Genomic DNA, 16550 nt, shown 5'->3' on the forward strand with positions numbered 1-16550 from the left:
TTGATCTGCTACGTTTGGTACTTCTCTTACTAACCAGAATGTAATAGAGATGAGTGTTTTTATTATTTTTCTGATGAGCGTCGCAACTAATTGAATCATGTATCTATAGCCACATTACTGGCAGTTGTAGGAATTTTGTCCCTGAAACCTGGCTGCTGAGCCTCAGATGCAGTGGTCTGAACCTTGCACACGGTCTGTTCTTGCCATTTAATCCTGTTTAAGGCACTGTGCACATTCTGTCTTTCTATTTTGAAGTAACTCAACATGGATGGTAATACATTCATCGGCATTTTAAAAGTGCACAAGAGGTAAAAGTGGTTTAGTGGTTAATGTTTTTTAACTTATTTGACAAACTTTAGTGCCTTCTCACGTTACAGGAATTTCTACAAAAATAGTTTCCTCGGTTTGTTCTGTCTAAGAGTAGAAACCCCAAGCTTGTAAATTTTTAGAATCGTTTCATTTTCTACCTATTTGACTTTCTTCCTCCTTGGCTCCAGCGGTTTTCTTATAACTCTTTCTTTCCTCTGACGTCAGGCTCAGTCTCAGGGCGCAATCACATTCAAGATTATACCCAGCATCAAGGAGGACACACCATCAAAGGAGGGCAAGGTAACCATTCCTCAGACACCCTTTTTTTTGTGGGAACCAATGTTTTTCCATTTACTAAATGGAACACAACAAGTTTATCTTAATATTCTATTTCTTAAATAAATCAGAGTTAGAAGAATGTTGGCCGCTTCACATTTGTTTTTTTATATTTATGCATCTGAAACGGAACTTTCTTCCAGATGTTTATCAAAGCCCTCTTTGACTATGACCCTAATGAGGATAAAGCAATTCCATGTAAGGAAGCTGGGCTTTCTTTCAAAAAGGGAGATATTCTTCAGATTATGAGCCAGGATGATGCAACATGGTGGCAGGCGAAGCACGAAGGAGATGCCAATCCCAGAGCAGGCTTGATTCCCTCAAAGCATTTCCAGGAAAGGTGAGTTCCTGGCACAGAATCATGGCCTGTCTTCAGCTGACATTTTGTTCTCTGCAAAATACCATTCCAGCATAGTTGTGATAAAATAAGCACTAAAACCTTGCCTTAGAATTCCTTATCCCTCAGGTTTGGATTTCTGTTTTGTCTAACGAAGCATGAATAATGACCAAACATAATATGACACTCTCAGGTCATATTCAGTTTTTGTTACAAAACAAATGGAAAATAGCACATTAATATCTGAAACTGTATTGATGTGAAAGATGGAAAAATAAAGAAGAGTGATTTCAGAGTGGGGAGAATTTATAAAAATTTGAAAGTAGAGGATTTATTTCTTAATTTGAGTAGATTGCATTGTGTTCATTTTTTCCTCCAACGTTCCATTTTTTTCTTAAGGCTTTTAATATTTTGGTGTTATGTTAATCTTGGATCTGTACTGAAAATTGATAGGCATATTGACCTTCTTTTCCCCCAGGAGATTGGCTCTGAGACGACCAGAAATACTAGTCCAGCCCCTGCAAGTTTCCAACAGGAAATCATGTAAGTTTGTTAATCAGAATGCAGAGTAACTAAGTCTTGCTGTTTACTTTTGACTGTTACAGCAGGTGTTTGTGGTAGAATAAGAGGTCCTATTACCTGCGATAGCGTTTGGATCATCATTTCACAAGAGCCAACAAGGAACAAATTCACAGTGGGAATAGTAAAGTGAATCTTTTGAAGAAAGGGGTGTTTGGGGTTGTTTATAATAAACCCATGACTCACTCTGTAAGAAAAAAGCTAATAACTACAACTCTCTTTGATTCTGAACTTAGGTACTTTATAATGTAACCTAAAATGCAACTCTTATTTCTCTAAAGCTAGGAGGTTTGGATAAGATATTTCTTGGTAAAGATTGGAGGAAAAAAATCCATCACTTTCTAGGGCACAAAAGCAATTGTGCCTAAAACAGTCATCCTTGTTCTACTTTCTTCCTTGCTTATTTTGACATCACAGTAACTCTGACCTTCAACCGGTCTGTTCGGAGTTATTACCAAACTAGATTAAAAGAAAACAAGAATAAGAAAAACGATGATGTAGGATTACTGGAAAAGAATGGTTTTTCTTTTAACCCAGCCGTCTCTCAGATTCTCTTTACTTCTCACCTCCCACCTCTTGTAAGTCCCCATCCTACTTTATCTTCTCTGCTTCATGGTTCTAGGTAGTTTAAGAGTTTAAAAAAAAAAAAAAAAAGCCCTTTTGTTTTCAGCATAGAAATTGTACGTTAAAAGGTGAAACGAGCAAATAAATGGTCCTGGAATTTCACACCAACATCTGTTTTTAGTATCGTTGCATTTTTTCCCATCTCCTGTTATTTCTGTCAGTTTGTAGAAGCCTAGAGCCCAGGAATCACGTTATAAGGGAGCCAAACTGCAGTAGAGTATAAATCTCACAAGCAAGCTTCAAGTAGAGCACTGATTCAAAAGCCTGCGTGTTCTTGCTCTGTTAAGTCTGGGCAGAAGGAAAAAACACTTGTCATAGAATGCCACATGTCCCGTGACATCGAAAGCTTCAAGTTTAACCAGAATGTTGCATTGTTCTTAAGTGTGATGAATTTTCACTGGCAACTCACCCAGTGGAAAGGAGCTCTGAGGCCTCTACCTGACTTGCTCTTTGAGGGTTTTTTACATTTGGGGGCCTGCACATTTCTTATACATTTGGTGCATGGGGGATAAAATGTGTCTAACTTGAAAATGAAATAAATGTGATTCTACTCGAATCTGAATCCATACTCTAATTTGCTTGAGTTTTAGGTAACTTAGAAATGTGTGTAATTGGTTATAATTATGAATTTTCACTTACTTAAAATTTTTGATGTATTTTTTTTTGTTTTAAAGAACTGTGCAAAGTAGAGAGATTGTCTTCTTAATAGCTCTCCCCAAACTGGTTTCAGGATAAATGTGTGTGAGTGTGTGTGTGTGAGAGTGTGTGTGTGTGTGTAGAGCTCTAATTGTAATGGAGGCTATTTTGTCTTTGAATTTACATAATTTCTTTTTTTTTTAATTTAATTTTATTTTTTTATATAGCAGGTTCTTACTAGTGATCTATTTTATACGCATCAGTGTCTACACGTCGATCCCAATCTCCCAGTTCATCCCACCGCCCCACCACCCAACCCCTCTTTCCCCCCCGGTGTCCATATGTTTGTTCTCTACATCTGTGTCTCTAATTCTGCCTTGCAAACCGGTTCATCTGTACCATTTTCCTAGATTCCACATATATGCGTTAATATACGATATTTGTTTTTCTCTTTCTGACTTACTTCACTCTGTATGACAGTCTATAGGTCCATCCACGTCTCTACAAATGACCCAGTTTTGTTCCTTTTCATAGCTGAGTAATATTCCATTGTATATATGTGCTGCGTCTTCTTTATCCGTTTGTCTGTTGATGGGCATGTAGGTTGCTTCCAGACCTGGCTATTGTAAATAGTGCTGCAGTGAACATTGGGGTGCATGTGTTTTTTTGAATTATGGTTTTCTCAGGGTATATGCCCAGTAGTGGTATTGCTGGGTCATATGGTAGTTCTATCTTTAGTTTTTTAAGGAACCTCCATACTGTTCTCCATAGTGGCTGTATCAATATACATTCCCTCCAACAGTACAAGAGGGTTCCCTTATCTCCGCACCCTCTCCAGCATTTGTTGTTTGTAGATTTTCTGATGATGTCCGTTCTAACCAGTGTGAAGTGACACCTCATTGTAGTTTTGATTTGCATTTCCCTAATATGAATTTACATAATTTCTTTTATATGTTAATACTCTGGTGTTTGAGTTTCAGGACTTGTCTTTATGGAACGTGGTCGTCCTTTCACCCTTTCTTCCTTTTCTTCTCTCTCTCTATTTTTAACCTAGATTTTGATTCACTGAGAGATGCATTGTTTGTTCTCAGAGGTAGATGTTCTTTACTTTTAAATAAAAAAATAAATCTGATCAATATTATCCAAAGTAAATACAGCGTGTAGTAAATACAGCCTCATTCAGAGAGACCGTATACTTCTGTGAAAATTAAAGGCCATTGTCTTTATTCTCAAAAAATTGAAATTCCATTTGAAATTCTCTGAGTGTTGTCTCATAAACCCCTGAACTCAAAAGTTATACAAAAATCATTGCACTGAATCTGAGCATTTATTTATTTTTTTTTTTTAATGTATTCATTTGGCCTCACTGCATGGCACGTGGGGGGATCTTAGTTCCCTGACCAGGGATCAAACCCATGCCCGTTGCACTGGAAGCGCGGAGTCTCAATGACCGGACTGCCAAGGAAGTCCCTGGCTCTGAACATTTTTATAAGTATTTAAAAGCACTTTGTTTTGTAACCTGTGTATTTGAAAGTGATTTTTTTTTTTTAATGTATTCATTTGGCCTCACTGCATGGCACGTGGGGGGATCTTAGTTCCCTGACCAGGGATCAAACCCATGCCCGGTGCACTGGAAGCGCGGAGTCTCAATGACCGGACTGCCAAGGAAGTCCCTGGCTCTGAACATTTTTATAAGTATTTAAAAGCACTTTGTTTTGTAACCTGTGTATTTGAAAGTGATTTTTTTTTTTTTAATGTATTCATTTGGCCTCACTGCATGGCACGTGGGGGGATCTTAGTTCCCTGACCAGGGATCAAACCCATGCCCGTTGCACTGGAAGCGCGGAGTCTCAATGACCGGACTGCCAAGGAAGTCCCTGGCTCTGAACATTTTTATAAGTATTTAAAAGCACTTTGTTTTGTAACCTGTGTATTTGAAAGTGATTTTTTTTTTTAATGTAACTAAATCTTATAAAGACCATCTGACTCAACACTTCCTGGACTTCAACCTTTGGTACTTAGATTTTTGGAATAGGACATTTGTTATCATGCCCTTTGCTAAATTACAGAATAATACTATGAAGAAAAGCAGAAAGTTGATATAAAATCCTTTATTTTTATATTTTATTTTATTGAAAAAAACCTGTATATATTTTATAATGGATCTATTTAATTACATTGAATAGTCATGGAATAGGTTTTAAGAAAATTTCTGATTTAATATAAAATTTCTAAAAGAATAATTCTCTCATATTGGTGTTTATAAATTTATGAAAAATACTCATGTTGATAAAAATTTTCTGCCCTGAATTTCACAAGTGCTCTTAAAACCTAGGAAGGTATTGGTTAAGCAATGAGTTTAGAATAATGACTTAAAGGTCATTAGCCAGTTAACTTTTTTGACAAATTGATTGCTTTTGTATTAGTAGGATTTTACTCTTTATTTGATTCACAGTGTATCATCATAACTGAAGTCTTCATGGAGGAAGAGTTCATGGAAGATGGCTCTGGTGCTGTAGGGCTTCAGCTAGTGTGCACACAGAGGTCAGAAAGGACTGGAGCACCCCAGTACTGTTATCTCTGCCTTTACATTTGTGCTAGAACTCTGGGTCCGGGCTCCATGGTTAAAAAATCAGAAGCTATGGTAGTACCGACCTCCTCAGGCTTTTAAACTGGCACCCTTATGCGAAACTCTGAGTGTGGGTGGGTGGTATTCATCCTTGATGCTTGGTCATTTCCTCTCCTTAGGAATCTTGGCGTATCTAATGCATATACAGAAAACAGGCTCCTCAAACGAGGTGTTCCTTGCTGTGACCAACGTTTGGATTGTTATCAGAAGGACACGGGGTGCGTGTTTGGGGCCCAAGTTAGCACCTATCTCATGTCTCAAGTAGCACGTGGGGCAGCTCTCCTGACAGACACGTAGTAGCTTGCAGTTCTTGTGTCGATAGAATTTACCCTACGGCTTTCCTGCCAGAGCTGATACTTACAGTTCAGTTGTGTATATAAAGTTAGGAGTTAGCTTCTTAGTAGCACAAACATTAACCTTAACGTCAATCCGATGTGACTTATGAGTGACTTATGATAGCACCTAACCTCCTCCTCTTAATATGAATTTCTTTGATTACTTGAAATATTGTTTGTTCCCTTTCTATTGAAACATAAGTATGTAAGTTAGGAGTTAGCTTCTTAGTAGCACAGACATTAACTTTAACGTCAATCCGATGTGACTTATATTGAAATCGAGTCCTTACTCACGTACTGTATTTCACTGCAGAAGGTTCAAGTATGATACTTACTTACGGTGCTTCGTTTCCTTTTTTTAGTTATCAAAGTATAAATAGCTGAACATTTCTAATAATGCTGATTGAATAATAGTAATGAAGACATTTTCTTTTACAAAATAGCTCTAATAGAATTCCAGTAATAAATGAGAAATCAAAAATGTACAATTTATTGGCTGTTTAAAAATTAGAAGGTAAAGACACAAAATAATTTAGAATTTGTTTTAACCGATCTTGATGGTTATCATGTGGGTAAAAAAGAAAATATTTGACTGCAGGCAAGAGGTGTCCATTCAAACAGGCTGTCACCACATTCACTGAAAGACAAGTATTTTGTGAAGATCTCAAGCTACCAACAACAGAATTTAAACGTTGAGGAAAAGAGTGAGTTCATTCTTCATGGCACCAGTGTTGTGGAAGACCAAACTTTTGAGAATACTATATATATCGTTGCTCTACAGGTTGTTGTAATACTACTTTCCAAGTTGAATAAGCACCTTCTTCCTGGCATCTTAGATAATGTTTATTTACTGTGTTCACGCTTAAATTTAATTCAGAAATGAACAAATAGATTGCTTATGTTCTTAAATTTCTGTATCTAAAACTTTGACCAACATTTTCTTAATACTGGTGGGATCATGTGTAACAGAAACATACGGGGTTTTAAAAATACTGGAAATACTTCTTTCCCCTGACGCTCTTCGGGAGATGCCGAAGATCACGGCTCACGTAGAAAGAGGTGTAGATGGATTAAATTGCATCTCTGATTGTTCACACCATGAGATGGTTGAGGTCAAGGCGTTTCTTGCTGCTTCTTTTTCGTCTGTGATATCCTTACCTATATAAAGATGACACTGTCAGGGCGTGTGTTTAGCTTTTCCATCTGAGAGGTTCTCAGCCATACGGTCTCTGGGGACCCGGCGTCATGCAGGTAAGAGGGTTGATCAGCGGTTAGGGGTCTGGTCTTTGGTCATGGATCACTGCAGCCTTTTAGGGGAGATGGCACTGAGCGGTGAGGGGTCTGAGAAAGCAGTTTCTAGAGTGGGGCTCTAACTTTGCCCCCAGACTATCCCACTGATAGAGACCAGCTTCTCCACTTGTCAGAAGTATCAGGTATGTCCCACGCAGGGTGACCTCCAGTGACCGGGGAAGTCCCTCCTGCCTGGTGCGCAGAGCTCATCAAGTGCTTTTCACGTGAGCCTCCACGCTCCTTTCTCTGAGGACGGCAAGTCTCTCTTCGTGACCTTGGCCTCTCTCTGTGCTTTTTATAATTGTCACATCCTGCGCGTCCGTGTTTGATGACGTAGCGTGGACTCTTGCTGTGGCCGGGAGAGGAGAGGGCCCCTCCCCAGCTCTCCTGGCAGAGAAACACCTGAGAGGTTGATGTTTCGGGGCGGGCCAGAGGCTGGAGCAGCAGAAGGTGGACGGAAGTAGTCGGGAAGCTTGAAAGAAATGTGTTATTTCCGATGACCTTTCCCCTGACGTGCATTTTCTGGCTTGAAGCTCCAGGTATTAAAAAGTGACTTCTGATGTGATGGTGTAGCATGGTAGTTCAAAACTCAGACTCTGGAGCCAGACCGCGTGGGTCCACAACCCAGCTTTGCCATGTACGACTGCTCCCTCCCTTTCTGCCTCTCATTCCCCATCTGTAAGATGGGGATAATACTTCCGACCTCATAGAGTTGTTGGAAAATTAAGTTTATGCGTTCGACATCCATGCAGCAGTGCCTTACCAAAGGAAGAGTCCTGCCACTTATCCCAGCTGTTTTCTGAGGTCTTACCTTCTGTATATTTTCCCCCTTTGTTTTTCCTACTGGATGTCTGTTAAGCATGATACTTGCTATTGGATATTTACGTGTGTGTTGTATCATGCTAGAAATACCATTCTCTTCCTACTTAAGAACTGCAAGGAGGAAACATTCTTTTGAATATTTATGGAGCCTATTTAGGACCTCTTATTAGAATATGAAATATACATATACTACATGTAATTTAAGTTACAGATTTTATTTTGTGGATTGGCTTTGGTGTTTTCATTTGTGTGTGTGTGTGACATGGCTTTTATCATCTGTTTTATGTGACGTTGAGTCTTTAATCATGAGTGCAATACTCAAGCTATCCTGCTGTTTCTATCAGAAAATACACTCTGTTTAACAATCAACTTTACAGCAGAAATGTCTGAGATCACAGGTTGATCAGTCTTAAACACAGCTCGTGTTATTTCTACCTAGATGCCTGGCTTGGCTGTCCTGTGTCCCATCATTCATTGTTTGTTTTCTAATAATTTGTTTTAGATGCACGTGACATTTCAGAGCTACTAAGAAATGAGGATAAATAAACTCACAACTTGAGTGACTCATACTGTGAGCCTGAATAATAATGGTTTGCTTGTCATTTTGGCAAATACTGTCCAAATAGAGCTAATGCAGTCTGAAGGCCCATAGGTATTTGCAAAGTAAACATAGGCTGTTGTGCACTTCCTCCTAAGTGTTTTCTTTGGCTGTCGTGCTGCGTGTGAAGGGAGAAGTGAGCAGAGAACTGTTCTCATCGGTCCTGTTCGCTCTGGAAGGTCATGTAGCAAAATGTCTCCTACCTTGACTTGTGGTTACAATTTGCTTCTGTTAAATTTCCAGTTCTTTTTCCTCCCTCAACTGAAGATGTGTCTCCTAGGTCAAACCTAACTCATAAAGTGCTGTCTCATTAGTAACTTAATCATTTCAGATTACTTCTTAAGATACCTTTCATCAAGTAATATAGACAGAATGAAAAGAAAGGGTTCTGCCTGATTCATTTCATATGTGTAATAAGTTGACAGTTGTCAAGATATTGTTAAATTCACAGGATATGTAGACATTTTAAAGGCGAAATTTGTTGTTTCTAAAATATTTACTTCTTTTCACTGTTTCCATCATGCAATATCGTCAGTTCTAAACAGATTAGTTTAGAAACAGAACTGTTCCATGAAAATAAATACAATCCCCTTATTGAAGGTATCATTTTGAAAAAAAAATACTGATTTTTTTTTTCCTGGTTATTTTCCCCTTTGGGGTATTTAATAAGCTATATGAAGACTTTGTGTTTTTACTGCTTAAGTGTATACATTATTTTTAGACCGTAACTACCATGTAGCCTGAAATGTAGTTTTTCACAAATTCTATTTATTCATTGACTAATTACTTTGAAATATTTAAAATACGTTTGTTTTTTTCCTTTGGCTTTTCTAAGATGAGGAAACAGTTGAGTGTGGTAGGTGGATTTTTTTTGTCCCTTGGATGTAACATCTTCCTACTTTAATTGTATTTTCTACACATTTAATCATATCCTCTTTTTTTTTTTTTTCCTCCTCTTTTTTTGTGTGTGTGCTTCTCAGAGGAAATTAAAGGTACATGTATAAAAGTTTCCCTGCATAGTCTAGTAACTTTGTTTAGTACACATGTGTAGAGAATTAAGTTGACCATAGCAAGCAGTTTGTAAAAGATCATGGTACATCCCAACTTTCACCGTAACATTACAGTACCAGCAGTCATGGTTGGACTTTGTTTTTGAAAGAAATGTACACTTTTTTTTTGCTTTTGCTTTATATAGCAGAAATATACACAGTATTCTAATGTAGTACATTGTTTTTATCTGTCAGTGGTCTCAAATAAAGATGAATGAAGAAAGCAATGTTATTCAGATACACTGACAGACTTATTATTACATAAGGATGTGAGGAGAGTCTTCTCAACTATTTGATTTCTGCACAGTCTGTGCTGTTAGTTTTAGAAGTATATTTATATAAAGATTAGAAGCCTAAAATAAGTAGGACTCCATGACTTAAATTAAAATTTTAAGATATGCATAACCCAGTATTCATTTAATTCCTGGAAATAATTAATAGCACATTGTTTATTCTAAAATGTTTTCATCTGTTCATCTTTTTTAAAACAAAATAAAAATAGAAGTACTGTGCCTTTATTCCTTCCCCGCATGGACTCTCTTTTTATCAAAAGAAAGGCTGTATTTTCATTTTAACCTTTCTGTCTACTCCAGTGAGCCAAAATAAGTGCTATATTTTACATATTATCAAAGAGCCTGATTTACAAAAGTAAATTTACTTTTGGGATCAAGTGTTGTAATTTTCTTGACTGTGAAAGTATAAACGTATCAGGCAAGTCTGTTACAATTTTCTTGGAACTGCAGTAAAGGCACTTCCGAAGAAGCTTGAAAAAAGAATTGCATGGTGTTTCACAATGTTGCTGTAAACTTAAATATAAAACAGAGTGTTTTGTGTTTAAGAGTAGCACTGTGAGGGCTGTTCTGTGCTGTGCTGTATGATTGTTGGAAGTGATTTATTGTTTTGCATCTGTGGCTGGGCTTCTAACTGTTCTGCTTTGTTTCTTGGCTTCTGTTCTGTCTGCTTTTACACTCCATCCAGAAGATGCTGAATATGGTGGTATCAGCAGTGGAACCTATCTAGGTGAGCAATTGGTCATGGAAGAGGATTTCTTTCTTTCTGTTGCTTTCTTTAAAGCCATGTTTTGTCTTAAATTAGCATATTTTCATTAGCATGCTCTGGTATCAGCGGGGGGTAGCATGAATCTTTATTTTAAACTGGCTCATTTGGTTGGACACAAAGGAAGTCAGTGTGTGCTTTGGTTTATTATTCAGGAAGCTTCCCAGATGCTCTATTTTTGTAAACCATCATATATTTTTTGATAGAGGGTGAAAAAGCATCTATATATGCCAAGTACGTTTACTGAATTAGTTGTATCTGGACTTTTCTAAATTATCTGGTTAGCTGTGAATTATTCAAAGCTTCTGAATAACTTATGTCTTCCTAAATAACTCTTTGGTTCTGTTTTCTAATGATTTATTATCCCCATAACACTTCCAAAATAACCATCGACTGACCAGTTTCCAGTACAATTAAGCCTTATGATTAACTTGCTCATCTGTTTTGGAAGGAAACTTTCCAGTTTGGAGATGCCAAGCGATGTTATAAACAAAATTCATGATATCTAGAGATTGTTAAAGGCATCGGAAGCACCTTCATCTCCATTCAGACCTTTCCGCGCTCTGCCGTGTGTTCAAACACTGACAAATTCTCCACCTGCAGTAGTGAGAGGCAGTGGTGTGGAAACTCAGTTTGAGAGAGAAATCCTTCAACCTCCTTATTTTCAGATTAGTATTATGTACATGATGATAGTATCTCTTGGTTATTGAAGAAATGTGCCAGATACTGTATTCGGTATTTAGTGCATCTTACCTCTTATACGGTGAGATTGGAGTATTTTATCCACTTTACAAAAAGGAAACTGAGGCTCAGAAAGCTGAAAGGATTTACGTAGATAGTACATGGTGCGTCCTGGTTTCAAATCCACATCTATGTCGATATAATACCTACTGTATCTATATCTGTATATCTATGTCGATATAATACCTACTCTATCTATATCTGTATATCTATGTACATCTATGTAGATATAATACCTACTCTATATCTGTATATCTATGTACATCTATGTAGATATAATACCTACTCTATATATCTATGTACATCTATGTAGATATAATACCTACTGTATCTATATCTGTATATCTATGTCGATATAATACCTACTCTATCTATATCTGTATATTTATGTACATCTATGTAAATATAATACCTACTCTATCTGTATATCTATGTTGATATAATACCTACTGTATATCTGTATATCTATGTACATCTATGTAGATATAATACCTACTGTATCTATATCTGTATATCTATGTCGATATTATACCTACTCCATCTATATCTGTATATCTATGTAGATATAATACCTACTCCATCTGTATCTGTATATCTATGTACATCTATGTAGATACAATACCTACTCCATCTATATCTGTATATCTATGTACATCTATATAATACCTATTGTATCTTTTACAGTATACTGCCCTATAGCTTTTCATTCTACAAAACAAATTGAAAAAAAAAAAAACCAAAAAACCATGTAGAATATAGGGTATTCTAATTTTTAGGCTAGAAAAACTATAATTTACGGAGAGAACTGGATGGTCAGAGAGAGGTTACAATTTCAATAATTCTTCTCTCATTTCAGTACAATACAGTGTGCCAGATACTCTGTCAATCGATTGATCCCCGCCCTTCCAGTTTTGGAAAGCTTAGTGGCTTTTGAACAGCAAGCATTTATTACTCTCCTGTTTCTGTGGTCAGCTGGGTGGTTCTGCTCTGTGTCAGCATGGCGAATTGCTGCAGTCTGGCTGTCTGGCTGGGGTCTGGTTGGTCTGGTGGATGGGAGTGCTCAGCCGGGCGAACTTGTTTCTGTTCCACGTAGCTCTTCACCCTCCAGTAAGCTACCCATGTGGTGGTCTCAGGGTTCTGGAGAACAGCAGAGAAAACCATCTCCAGTATGTAAGTGCTATGAAGCCTCTGCTCACATCACATCCTCTGATGGCCCATTGGGCAGAACAGGTCTCGTGGCCAGGCCACGGTCGGCATGGGAGGGGCTGGCCGGGAGTTGGCAGACAGGGAGAGGTCGTCACTGCAAGCTTCTGCCTCTCTCCAAAATAGAAAGAGGGACACCTATTCTCCCCAACTTTCAGGGCTTAATCTTTGGTCTGTTAGATGGTAAGTATATATCCATCCAGGGAAGAACTGTGGCATAAGGCAGCGTTATTTGGTGAATGTCACATAAAATGCTGTAATTCAGAAGGAATGATTGTGGCAGCCTGTGCAGTGAGGACTCAGCCCCACAAGAGGTGATGTTAGAACTGGCGCCGGGGTTTAGGTGGAATTACAGTAAGACCAGAGGATGCGGTAGAGGCAAGAGCATGGACAGAGGTGACTGTTGCAGAGCACAGGGCGTATTTAAGTTTGGGTGACGTGTAGACGATAGCACTGCAAAATTAGCATGGCGCTCGATAACGTGAGATCTTCAGTGACAGGCCAAGTAACTTTACACATTTTATTAACGTTTTGCCTGGTTTTTGCACTCATTCTTTGTATAAAATTTTATCCAAAGAATGAAATCTGGTTTTAATTTACATCTCTCTTATAGAATGTAGAGTTTTATAAAATTAATATTTAATCAGTAAATATGAATTGAAGTACGAAAGCAAAGGTGGTCAGCATGACGGGCTTCAAAGGGAATGAGTTCTGATAAAATGCCACTGCGTCTGGAAACTCGTAGTTACCGGCAGCGTCTGAGCAATGACTTTACTGGGAGCCAAAGCCTTGCAAATAAGAGTAGACGGGGAAGGAAGAGGTCAGCTGAGTTCAAGGTGGTTTGTGTAGTCGAGGGTTAGGAGTATTTAGTGGGAGAGGATAATCGGATCGCTTCTGTAGCAGAGATGAGGGACTGATGATAAAGGATTGAAATTCTGAGATAGGAACTAGTTCGTTGGTCAAAGCCCCAAAGCGGATGAGATTGAGGATAATTAAGACCATGGGATCTTAATCACTTAGATTAAGGAGTTTGGCATTAGGGGGTGAAGTGAACCATGCAGATACCCCAGGTGCCAGGAAAAGATTTCTTTGGCAAACGTAGAGGGCTTCATCCTTCCAAGACACCACTCTGCACCCCCCAATTACGGATGATACTAGGGCGCCATCCAGGTAAAATGGGAATATCGTACATTATGTAATAATTGGTGTCAGCCTGGGGAGCTCAGAGACGGTCTTCAGGCTGTGTTTAGGCAAAGGATATATTTTTGTTAGACCCACAAATATGAGAAATTTCATGTAAAAGTTTCTGGCTCCTTTGACAAAAGATTTGACCAAACTAGGCCTTCATTTCGCAGTGTTAAGAATTAGCTGGGGCTGAGTTATGAGGGACCCCTTAAATGAACACGGCCCTGCCGCTCCGTGGGCTGGCCAGCACTGAGACAGGGGTCCCCCAGCACTCCCCGGCAGTCGTGTTGATGCTTTAATAGTGAAGTATTTCTTTGTATCCCTGTCCTCAAACGTGGCGAAAAAAAAAATAACCAAAGAGCAGTTAAGGGAAAATGGGACCACCTAGTTCTTCGGGGGAGTAATGTTGTACAAAATGCCCTGACAGCATGCAATTGAAGATTTTCCTGCCGTGTAGCTTCTGTTGGCTTTTGGATTTTGCAAACTCTGATTATAGAGCCTCGCTGTCGACTCCATTCAACTCCTGGTCTTGGAAACGAGTTTTCCTTTCCATACCTGACTGTGGCCAAGAGGAAAGCATGGTCGACATGTTTGAGTAGATGTGCATTGTGACATCTTTTCTCTCTGGTCTAAGTGCTTGTTCTGATACATGTACAGCAGGAGATCCGCAGATTCAAGGCACCTAGAGGTTCATTTAGGTACAGCTGAGGTCAGATATCTGAGAAGAGAAGCATACAGTAAGATGACTTTGTATTAAAAAAAGGATATGGGGCTTCCCTGGTGGCGCAGTGGTTAAGAATCCGCCTGCCAGTGCAGGGGACATGGGTTCGAGCCCTGGTCCAGGAAGATCCCACAGGCCGTGGATCCACTAAGCCCGCGAGCCACAACTACTGAGCCTGCGCGCCTCAACTACTGAAGCCCGTGCGCCTAGAGCCCGTGCTCCTCAACAAGAGAAGCCACCGCAATGAGAAGCCCGCGCACTGCAACGAAGAGTAGCCCCCGCTCGCTGCAACTAGAGAAAGCACGTGTGCAGCAATGAAGACCTAGTGAAGCTATAAATAAATTAATTTAAAAAAAACACTTTATTTTAAAAAAAGATATGACATAATAAGATACAGAAATTAATAGTGTTTCTGATAAAAGATTTTCCTTTTAAGGGAGCCCTTCAACTAACGACCCCAGATCGAAAATTGTTTCTTTTTCAGAATACACAAGTTTGATGGTAGTTTTCTGGTTATTTTTTGTAGTATTAAAGAGTTACTTTGTTACAAATAGACTGAGCAAATTGACTGTTTTGTGGAATTGTTTTTCCCCCTCAAAAGCCAAACCCTCAAAATGCTACAGATTTTATGCATTTTTAAAGCAGTGTCATAAACAGCATGCTAACATTTATGACAAAGCTGTTTTTTGGTAAAAGTGTTATTTGTTAAACCTTTAAATATAGTGACTTAATGCAGTACTGTGGCTTTTTATTAGCTTTTCTTCTTTTTTTCCCTTGAATAATCCTATCTCTACCTATTTTTTTCAATCAGGTTCTTTGTCAGTCTCCTGTTAATGTGACGAGCCCTTTCTCTATCATGAATATTAACCCTCTCGCTGCCGTGTGCATTTTCTTCTGGTCTTTTGGTTGCATTTTACCTTTTTTCTTTTTTTTGCGGTACGCGGACCTCTCACTGTTGTGGCCTCTCCCGTTGCGGAGCACAGGCTCCGGACGCGCAGGCCCAGCGGCCATGGCTCACGGGCCCAGCCGCTCCGCGGCACGTGGGATCTTCCCGGACCAGGGCACGGACCTGTGTCCCCTGCATCGGCAGGCGGACTCTCAACCACTGCGCCACCAGGGAAGCCCGCATTTTACCTTTTTTAAAGGCCAGGTTTATCATCGTGTGGACATTTTAATTTTTGCATAGTCAAATCTGTGAATTCTTTCCTTTGTCTTCTGAGTTTTCGTTTGTATTCCCCACACCAAAATTATTAAAAATTTTTAATTTATATTTTTATCAAAGTAGTATGTGCGTTAGGTTGAAGCGTGTGAAATTGCTGGTTTTTTTAGGTCAAAAGGCATTAGAGTGTCAGCAGCTTCACATGGCTCTATTTAATAAATTGTTTGAAGAGTCAAGTAGCGTCAGAAGTCTTGCAGCCACAGACCGGAGCCCCTTTCCCTCTTCCTCCTTAGTGCTGTGTCCTCCCTCAAGAGACACCCACTTAGCTCTGGTTAACAGTTTCTTCTGGTATTTGCAGAATAAAACTTTCTTATAATGCTATTCCTAGCGTTTTTTCCTAATATTTATTGAGCGCCTGTTATGTTCCAGACTGTTCTGGGCGCTGGCGTTTCAACAGAGATCCAAACAGACCCCCTTTCGTAGCGCTTCTGTAAGGGGGTGCGGTGGAGACAGGTAGCTGAAGGGGGTGGGGTGGAGACAGCTAAATAATTTATACGATACATCCGATGGTGAGAAGTGCCATGAAGAAAAGTGAAGCAGGAATGGTGCCGGGGCAGGTGAGGACATGCAGGTGTCACCAGGGTGGTCACGGAAGGGAGCTCGACCGTTCAGACAGAGCCCTGCAGCGTCTGTGGAGCAGGGAGGAGAGCAGTGTGGCCGGAGCGGAGTGAAGAAAGGAGAGAGCGACGGGAATCGAGGCTGGCGAGGTAACAGGATGCCAGTGCGGGGGCCGCTCAGCCCACTTCTTCGGCCCTTAGTCTGTGTGAGATGGGAAACCACGGAGGGGTTGGAGCCGAGCAGTGACCTGCCCTGACGTGGACTTAAGGGTCGCCCGGGCTGATCTGCTGAGAGCCAGGGCAGAAGCGGGCAGCTGTGTGTCA

General features: G+C 39.6%; 1 protein-coding gene across 11 annotated transcripts in view; it reads left to right on the forward strand.

The window, feature by feature from the left end:
- The window catches only part of MPP7 (MAGUK p55 scaffold protein 7), a 284418-nt gene that overhangs the window by 196981 nt on the left and 70887 nt on the right, over positions 1–16550 (forward strand). For all 11 annotated transcript variants that reach the window (XR_003003786.1, XM_024750109.1, XM_024750112.1 and 8 more), the window contains 3 exons: positions 535–609; positions 789–985; positions 1461–1525. Coding sequence is in view for 10 of the 11 variants with exons in the window: in XM_024750109.1 (XP_024605877.1) it covers positions 535–609; positions 789–985; positions 1461–1525 (337 nt within the window). In the remaining variant the exon portion in view is untranslated. The remainder of the gene's footprint in view (positions 1–534; positions 610–788; positions 986–1460; positions 1526–16550) is intronic.

Source organism: Neophocaena asiaeorientalis, unplaced genomic scaffold (assembly GCF_003031525.2).
Source record: "Neophocaena asiaeorientalis asiaeorientalis breed wild unplaced genomic scaffold, Neophocaena_asiaeorientalis_V1.1 scaffold4, whole genome shotgun sequence".
Taxonomy (NCBI): domain Eukaryota; kingdom Metazoa; phylum Chordata; class Mammalia; order Artiodactyla; family Phocoenidae; genus Neophocaena; species Neophocaena asiaeorientalis.